Genomic DNA, 9,906 nt, shown 5'->3' with positions numbered 1-9,906 from the left:
TCCGCGACTGGACCTAATGGTCACCCCTGACCTTTACCTTTATTCATTATTGCAGTATACAATGTAAATAGGGAATAATAATAATAATAATAATAATAATAATAATAATAATAATAATTTATTATTTATACCCAGCCCATCTGGCTGGGTTTCCCCGGCTTCCAACAGAGAAATAAAATAAAATAATTGATTAAACATTAAAAGCCTCCCTAAACAGGGCTGCCTTCAGATGTCCTCTAAAAGTCTGGTATATTTTTTCTTTTTGACATCTGGTGGGAGGGCGTTCCACAGGGCAGGTGCCACTACCGAAAAGGCCCTCTGCCTGGTTCCCTGTAACTTGGCTTCTCACAGCGAGGGAACCGCCAGAAGGCCCTCGACGCTGGACCTCAGTGTCCGGGCAGAACAATGGGGGTGGAGACACTCCTTCAGGTATATTGGACCGAGGCTGTTTAGAGCTTTAAAGGTCAGCACCAACACTTTGAATTGTGCTCAGAAACGTACTGGGAGCCAATGCAGGTCTTTCAAGACCGATGTTATGTGGTCTCAGCGGCTGCTCCCAGTCACCAGTCTAGCTGCCACATTATGGATTAATTGTAGTTTCCAGGTCACCTTCAAAGGTAGCCCCACATAGAGTGCATTGCAGTAGTCCAAGCGAGAGATAACTAGAGCATGCATCACTCTGGCGAGACAGTCTGCGAGCATGTAAGGTCTCCGCCTGCGTACCAGATGGAGCTGATAAACAGCTGCCCTGGATACAGAGTTAACCTGCGCCTCCATGGACAGCTGTGAGTCCAAAATGACTCCCAGGCTGCGCACCTGGTCCTTCAGGGGCACAGTTACCCCATTCAGGACCAGGGAGTCCTCCACACCTGCCCGCCTCCTGTCCCCCACAAACAGTACTTCTTGTCGTACCCTTCTGGACGACATTCTGAGTGGGGCAGCACATGCCAGTGGTGGGCAGGGCCAGAGGTAAAATGGATGGAAGGCAGAATGTAAATTTTACCTCGGGACAATAGGCTAATTTCTGCACATACACACCACTCTCTTATCTTCCTCCAAAGAATTCTGCTCTAAGAGGACACAGATACAGAAATTCCTTCCATTCAGGTCTTAACTCAGGTTCAGAAACGGTGAACACAATCCAAATTGCTCCCTAAAATATCACTGGTTTGCTCATTTCCATAGATGAGCCTACATTCTGCATGGACTGGTTGCATGGGAACATGTACAAATGGCTTTACACACCAATTAGGTCCATAAATTACCATATAGCATATATTCAACACAAAAAACAGTGACAATTTGTTGTTGACAAAGGACAGCTGGACATACAGGTGACATTTGGGAAATTAGAATATCGTCGAAAAGTTCATTTATTTCAGTAATGCAACTTAAAAGGTGAACCAATATATTAGATGCATGACATGCAAAGCAAGATATGTCAAGCCTTTATTTGTTGTAATTATTTGTCGTTAGGCGGGTCAATTATAAATGGAATGTAATTAATGAAATGTTTATTTTTGTTTATTTTTGTAATTCTTTGTTTTATTACTGTGGAATTTCCAAAAGAAAGCATTTGTAAAAATTAAAAGAAAAATGAAAAATAATAAGTTGCATTACTGAAAGAAATGCACTTTTCAACGATAATCTAATTTTTCCGAGTTTCACCTGTAGAAAGGGCCCCATTACCTTAGCTTAGGGCCCCATCAAACCTAAATCCGGCTCCATAGCTGCCAAGTTTTCCATTTTCTCGTGAGGAAGCCTATTCATCATAAGGGAATTTCCCTTAAAAAAGGGGGAGAACTTGGCAGTTACCGTATGTCTGGCTCTGGCATTCCCAGAGGGAACGCGAGCCCGAGCAAGGGCAGCAGAGGGCCAGCCCCGCTTCCTTCTGATATGCGCCCGCAAGGGCCTCGGGCGTCCGAGCAGGAGGCCACGGCGGTGGGCGCGTGGAACGCAGCCACGTCAGGAGAAATAACGCCCGCCCGGCAACGGACGGCGGCGCCCGCCCTGCGACAGGAAGAGCGGCACCCACCACGCGGGGCAGCCGGCCCCGACGCCGCAAGCGGCTGTCTCGGAGGGGAAAGAAGCAGGAGGAAAGGCCGGCAGGCAGGCGATGGCGCCCCCGGGACTGCGCCGCATACACACGGACTGCGTGGAACGGCCCCTGTCGCGCGCGCTGCGGGCATTAGGCGCCTTGGTGGGCGCCTACCCGTGGCCCTTCCTGCTCGTGCCCTTGGCGCTCACGGGCGGGCTGGCCGCGGGCTTCAAGTACCTACCCCGCAGCGATGTCGGCGACCTCGAAGCCATGTACACGCCCATCGCAGCCCCTTCCAAGACGGAGCGCAGTTTCGTCCTGGCGCACTTCCAGACGGACGACGCCACGTTCTTCTCCCCGCCGAGGCTGAACACCGAGGGCTCCTTCGCCTCCTTCATCGCCGTGGCCCGCGACGCAGACTCGCTCCTCACCCGGGAGGCCTTCGCCGAGTTGCTGGATCTGGACGCCGCCTTCCGGAGCATCGCCATCGGGGGTGTCACTTTCGAAACCCTTTGCGCGCGCACCGGGAACGCCACGTGCCACAGCCCCAACCCGCTGCTCAGCGCCGTGCAAGGCGACCCGGCCAGGATCGAGGCGCTGCTACCCACCCTCACTTTCCCGGTCACCCAAGGCGGCGTTTTTCTCGGCCCCTTCCTGGGTGGGGAGAAGCTGCTTTCCGGAGTCGGCCAGGCGCCCCGCTTGCGGGCGGCCAAAGTGATTCGCCTCATCTATTTCTTGCAGAATGACTTGCCTCCGCGGCGCGAGGCCAGCAGGATCTGGCTGAAGAAGGCCTTTCTGAAGCGCATCCCCGGCGTGCTGGCCTCCTTAAAGCTCAAATTCATCCGGGTAAGTGGCTTTCTTCGAGCCGCTCCTAAATTGACACTTGTAGGAGTGTCCTCTGAAATGAAACTCATCTTGGGAGAACTAGGCAAATGATTTATTTTTTTAGATCGCCATGCAACACGCTTTAATGTGGAAGTAAGTTGCCATGTTTTGGAGCTTATCAGTAATCACACTTTAAAAAATGCTGTGAAGGAACGAGCAATAATAAGTATTCATTTTATGATTATTCTTAGCCTGTCTTCATACCGTTGAGAACATTAAGCTATAAATTAAGAGAGAGATTATTTAACACTCTTGTGTTCTTCCTTATTTCCCCACCCCTAACCTGACAGGTGTTCTATATGTCCTCAGTATCCAAAGAAGAAGAACTGGAAAAACTTAGAAACAAAGTGATCCCATTGGCCAGTGCTGCGTATTTTTTAACAATAGTCTTTTCAATTGTATCGTGTTCAAGGTAACTTCTCACCCCTTAATTCTTGGGAGAGGGAGGGCACCAGGGCTGTAGCTAGGGGGTGATGAGGTGGGCCTCCGTCAGGGGTGCAGGTGATTGGGGGATGCAAAATAGGCTAAAAATATGTCCATAAATATAAATATTGATTATTGGCTCATAAGAAATGGTTTTAAATAGAGAGTGAATTGAATGGGTGGGGTGGGGGGTTGGAGAGAAGCAGAAAGAAGAGCTAATTTGTCTGTGGCTAAGGGGCACAATCTGGACAGTTCTCCAGGGGTGCAAGACACCTAGCTACGGCTCTGCAGGGAACATTCCTCTTTTTCAACATGGGCAAATCTTTAATATGCAGTAGCTACATGTAGTACTCTGGATGGGTAGATCCATTCAAGGAGGGAGCAAATTGGCACACGTACCATGAAATGCCAAATTCCACTAGATGCTTTTAAATCTGTTTTCCAGCCTTTTTGGGTGTCTACTGCTCAAGTTTCTACAGTGTAGACAGAGTGAAGCCCACACAATTTCTCTGCCAGTTTCCATTTCTCAAAGGGTGTAAATTGACACATACACATTGAAACTCTGAATGCGGATACAGTGGTGCCTCGCTAGACGAAATTAATTCATTCCACGGGTCTTTTCTTATAGCGAAAAATTAGTCTAGCGAATCCCATAGGAATGCATTGATTTTTTTTGGATTTTTTTTTTCCCATAGGAACGCATTAATTGAATTTCAATGCATTCCTATGGGAAACCGCGATTCGCTAGACGAATTTTTCGTAAAACGCATTCATCTAGCGAGGCAAGCTCCGCTCGAAAAATCCTTTCGTTAAGCGGAAATTTCGTTAAGCAGGGCATTCGTTAAGCGAGGCACCACTGTATATTCTTCTTTATCTGTTTTACAGGATGGATTGTGTACGGACAAAAATTTGGGTTGCGTTTTTTGGGGTGATGTCAGCAGGCTTATCTGTCGTCAGCAGCTTTGGATTACTGCTGTTTTGTGGAGTGCCATTTGTTATCACAGCTGCAAATTCACCCTTTCTTATACTTGGTAAGTGAGCAAATGTATACATTTCTCATGCTCTATCCAGTGGGCTTTTGATGAGAATATCTAAATATGAAAGAGAACTTTCACCCATCTATTATTTTCCTTAACTGTGCTAAGAATTCTAGGTTTCTCTATGACGGAGCTTTCCAAACTTTTCATACTTGTAACACACTTTTTAGACATGCATCATTTTGTGACAAAGAAATTCAGTTTGACTAGAGGTTAAACTACAGGGAGGTTAAACTACAGGGATGTCTTAGCCATAGAGGCTAGTGGTGCAAGGCGCCACGGCGGCAAGTTCTGGAGGGCGCCTCCGCCATGCCGCGCCGCACCCAGAGCCTCCTCCAACCCCGCTGGCAACACCACCCTCGCCCGCCTCTTCTCGGGCTGCGGTCGCCATTGTGGGAAAGCCGGTGGCGAGCCTCCTGTCGGCGCGGCAGCCAGTGCTCCCTGGACAGCAGCGCTGCGCAGCTGCTTCAGCCAAGGAGGCAGAGGCGGACCACAGCTGCCAGCGTCCCCGCCCTTCGGGCTGCCCCCTCCGGCTGCCCTCCGCGCCTGGCTCTGTCCGGCGGAGCACGAGTCTGGCGTCGCCGACTGGAGAACAGTCGCACTTGGAAGAGTCGCTTTTGAGCACGAAAAAGAGGTCGGTGTTGCTTTTTTGTCCGTGTTTCTCATTACGTCTCAGCCCGTGATCGTCCCTCTTTTCACCCTTGAGTGTCCCAGAGTCTCCTGCGCTCTCCTTGCACACCTCTCTGCCTGTTCTCCTTTCCAGACCCTCAGCCCGAAATACATCTAGCCAATGCATCCCCCTACTTCCTCGACACATCACTTCATAAAACCCATCAATGAGTTCTATGGAAGGCCATAGCTGACTGGAGCCTGGATGCCTCCCTCGGGAATATTGCAGACTACTTCCCCTGAACGACCAACTTTTATAAACAAAAATAATTTGTCTTTCCCCCACAAGTCCTTTTATTTGTGGAGGCAGAAGGAAAGGCAAGCAAGTAGTACTAGTATTCTTCCCACCTGCTCCATAAGAAGTACAGTAGATCACACACATACCCTCCAACATATCCTTGATGAAAATATGGGTGTTCTAGTCAATAATAATCATTATAATTTTACTATTTATATCCCCCCATCTGACTGGGTTGCCCCAACTACTTTGACTGGCTTCCAACATATATAAAAACATAATAAAACATCTCTGCTTATCCTCCACTCATGAAATTCAGCTTGCTTGGAGAGGCGTCTCTTTTGCTTATGTTATGTTGTTTCTAGCTCTTGGAACGGGATCCTTCCTTGCAATGCTACTCAGACCTCTTCAGGGGCAGAGATCACAAATGGAGATTTATATAGGATATCTTCACCATCTCCTACCAGCTCAGAGGCCTTCCCCTAGTTAAGAGTCACCTCAGTGACATTGATGGGTAATAGACTAAGGATAAAGGATGCACAATCAACATGCGGAACTTGTACAATGATATAAGGTGTGCTCACTTAGCACCCCACATGAGGCAGCAGGATCACATCCACTGGTCATGCCACACTGCCATACTAACTGGTCCAGACCCATGGCAGCTGCACACAGGGGCGTCTTACCCATAGAGTATGTCCCCACCAGAGGAGCCGCTTTGCCCGCCCCCTCCGGCAGCGCCCTCCCTAAAAAAAAGGTTGACAACTCTGGGAAACGGGGGGGGGGGGAGCTTTGCATATGCTTAAGACGGCCCTTTTAAACTAACCCCTTTTCCAGTCCCAGGGGGAGGGCTGTGAGCATTTGCACAGCACACTGCACGCGGCACACAGTTTGGAAAGCTCTGCTCTATGGTGCTCTGTCATGGTTAATCTTCTTAGGCTACGGAACAGCTGCATATTCCTGCATTGCAGGGGGTTGAAATAGATTAACCTCAGGGTCCCTTCCAGTTCTATGATCTGCACTATGATCAGCTATGTCCACTTACTTGGGAGTAAGCTGCATTGAATTTAGTGAGACTTACTTTTGAGTAGAGAGGTATAGTGTTGCACTGTAATGTTGCAGTTGTAGGCACCAAAGTGGGGAACTGGCAGAACACAGGCTGGATGTCTCTGTCTAGCTCATGGCATCCTGTCCGTAACTACAGTGAGGTTTGGGGGAAAGCTTGCCATTGTCTCCAACAGAAGTCTTTTGTTATTACGGCATCACAGAGCTCTCTGTTTTATATATAGAATTGCAATATTAATATAACTTACTACGGTAATCTGTAAATACAAAAATGACTAGGTGTGTTCCTCTTGTATATATCCACATATTCATGTTTCTCCTGTGGCATGTTTGCAACTGGCATGATCTATATTTCCTTTCTTCAGGGGTTGGTGTTGATGACATGTTCATCCTGGTGTCCTGCTGGCAGAAGACTCAAGTGAAGAAGAGTGTCAAAGATCGGATGGCTGACACCTACACGGAAGCAGCTGTCTCTGTTACCATCACATCGCTTACCGACGTCTTAGCCTTCTACATTGGAGTTGAAAGTACCTTCATGTCCATTCGGTCATTTTGCTTGTATTCAGGCACGGCCTTTGTGTTCTGCTACATCTACAACCTGACTTTCCTTGGGGCAGTTCTTGCTCTTAATGGCCGAAGAGAAGAAAGCAACAAACATTGGCTAACGTTCCAGAAAGTGATGGCTACGCCTCAAGATTTGAAGGGCCCTATGTATAACAGGTGCTGTATAGGAGGGTTTATTGACGAGTCCACTGGAGCAGAGATTGAGCATCCTATGAATGGCTTCTTTAAAAATTACTATGGCCCCTTCCTGATGCACACCTGGAGCAAGTTGTTTGTGGTAGTCCTGTATCTGGCATACCTGGTTAGTAGTAGTTTTGGGTGCGGACTACTTAAAGAAGGTATAAGTGCCCGAAAACTAGCTGTAGATCGTTCTTATGTCATCCCGTATTTTGACCTGGAAGAAAAATATTTTTCTGAGTATGGCCCAAGGGTCATGGTTATTGTTACGAAAAGCATACCGTATTGGAATTCATCTGTCCGTGCAGATCTTGAGAACTGCATGCAGTCAATTGAAAATCTACCCTATGTAGACAAGGATCTTTCAGAGTCATGGTTGAGAACTTATGAAACTGTTGCAAAAGGCATTTCTTCAAATTTAGATGACCGGAGTTCATTTATTGGCAATTTATCAGCCCTGTTTAGAGTACAGCCACAATTTGTGTGGGATGTTAATGTTAGTGCTATGGAAATTCTAGGGTCACGATTTTTCGTACAGACCATCAATATTACCAGTGTAGAGGAGAAGAAAGAACTTTTAAACCAGTTCAGACAGCTTGCAGAGGACTGTAAGTTACCACTGATGGTTTATCATCCAGCTTTTATATACTTTGATCAATACAATGTAATAATTAAGAACACCATTCATAGTGTTTTGACCGCTGCTGGTGCTATGTTAATTACTTCCTTGTTACTCATCCCCAATCCTCTTTGCTCCTTGTGGGTAACCTTTGCTATTACTTCTGTTATTGTTGGTGTGTCTGGTTTCATGGCCTTTTGGAATGTGACCCTTGACTCCATATCCATGATCAGCCTTGTTATCTGCATAGGGTTTTCAGTAGACTTCTCAGCCCATATTTCGTATGCCTTCATTGCCAGTGAGGAACCCAGAGTGAACAACAAGGCAGTGGATGCTATCTACCGCCTCGGTTACCCTATCCTACAGGGAGCTGTTTCCACCATTGTGGGTCTCCTGATGCTGTCCATGTCATCCACTTACATCTTTAGAACTTTTTTTAAGATAATGTTTCTGGTTATCGTGTTTGGACTTGTTCACGGTCTCGTTTTTATTCCTGTGTTTTTAACATTCTTTTTTTGGGATACTGTTCCTTAAAATCAACCATTAGGGTTTATCTGCAGACTCCAAAAACACTACCTGCCTGTTTGTGATGGCATGGTTCAGCCACTGTAGCAATGGTGCGCCCCAGATAAGAGTAGAATGGGATAAAGATTGTTTTGGTGCCTGTAAGGAGCTTAACAACATTGCCTTTACAGAAGAGGCACTTTGCTTCTCCTCTTTTGTGTCGGTGTCCCAGCTGTGCCTTGGGTTCAGAGCCATGGCAGGCACCTAGATAAGGGGGTGCAGTGTGGCAAAGGGAGAAGTCTAGCTGGTTGCAGTGTGGGTCCCTGTATGAGGCAAATCAAGTCCAGGCCCAAATCTCATACGATCTGGGCTCTCATTGTATTTGTGTAAACCTTTTTTAAATGGGAGAGTTTGTATTCTGGAGTGCCTGCCAGTTCATCGTCATCAGTAAAGGAAACAGGATTGTTGATGTGAGGCTTGTCAAAAGAGAAGATCTGAAATCGGTGCCATAGATTCAATCCTTAAAAGCACTGAGGGGCAATTCTCATGTGAAACAGGGCTGACTGTCAACAGGACATCATGAAGGTGAAAGCTGAGGTGATCTCCCCAGACCTTCATCAAAAATTGTAATGTATACTATTAAAATAATTCAATTTATTTATTTATTGTGTTTACTTTTCTGTGCTAACTTCAGGGAGGGTGAGGAGTTAGCTGTTTGAACACAAGTGTCACTAGATGGCACTGTGGAAGAAGACTAGACTGAACAGGAAAATAAAGTTCAGTTTTGTGCTTCATCTCAAGATGGAACCAGGCTTCTGAATAACTTGACAGCTATATCGCAGTGTGTTGTTCTGTGCACCACTTCAGCTACAACTTACACTATCTTTAGGATCAGTGTGTTAATATGGCTGGAGACGTTGATGAAAATTTTTTTTGGGGGGTGGGGAATCAGACAGAGGTCAGCATAATAGATGCAAATTTTACAAATTTGTTGCAGTCATTTGTTTTTTCTCTTTTGTCTTAAGATGCTGCTTCCATTCAAATATATTGTATTTTTGTAATACTGAAACTGTTTTATTTTGCCACTGGAAAATCACAGTCCATTTCCCTCTCTCCTTTTACAATAGTTTGGCATATGCAGTGGTAAATACGTACCACCCCTAGAATATGGTTGTGCAAATCACGCAAGTAGCTTTTGCAATGGTTTTCAATTCACATTCTGTGGAACTATAAAATTCGTTGTAAGTTTGTTAGGTTTCCTTAATGAGAAGCTCATGCATTTCTGACAAATGTCCATGAAATCTTTTTCTCTGCCTCCATTGCATCAGCGACAAGCCATCCAGCAGAGGTGTTTCAAGTGGTCCGGGGTCTTTTACACTCTGGTCCATGTGACCACTATGTACAATTTGCTCAACACTTCGTTGACAAAACCTCTCAGATTTCTTCACTCGGATACTATATTAGATACAGGTCCGGTGGCTATAACTTTGGACTCTGCTTGTCCAGTCTTAATGAATACTTTCCAAACTCTACAGCCTGAGGATGTGGACAGGATCCTTGGAAATGTGAGAGCTATTGTGTGCTAGATCCTTTAGTTCTTGATGTCTGGGCAGCTTATGTCTGGCATCAGCTATGGCAGAGCTTTCCAAAATGTGCATTGCAACACATTAGTGTGTTGGCTGCAGTG

The 9,906-nt window shown here is 46.3% G+C and overlaps 1 protein-coding gene across 1 annotated transcript; it reads left to right on the top strand.

The window, feature by feature from the left end:
* The first annotated feature begins 270 nt into the window (after positions 1–270).
* On the top strand, positions 271–8,875 carry LOC118092104 (patched domain-containing protein 3-like). The gene is made up of 4 exons (XM_035129844.3): positions 271–2,884; positions 3,214–3,335; positions 4,232–4,377; positions 6,721–8,875. Exons 1-4 carry the CDS (start codon positions 2,117–2,119, stop codon positions 8,247–8,249), a joined length of 2,565 nt encoding a protein of 854 aa, XP_034985735.1. The 5' UTR covers positions 271–2,116; the 3' UTR covers positions 8,250–8,875.
* Positions 8,876–9,906: the final 1,031 nt, after the last annotated feature.

Source organism: Zootoca vivipara, chromosome 11 (genome assembly GCF_965207765.1).
Source record: "Zootoca vivipara chromosome 11, rZooViv2.hap1.1, whole genome shotgun sequence".
NCBI lineage: Eukaryota > Metazoa > Chordata > Lepidosauria > Squamata > Lacertidae > Zootoca > Zootoca vivipara.
Note: the sequence above shows the minus strand (reverse complement) of the source record. Positions and strands in the feature narration are given on the sequence as shown.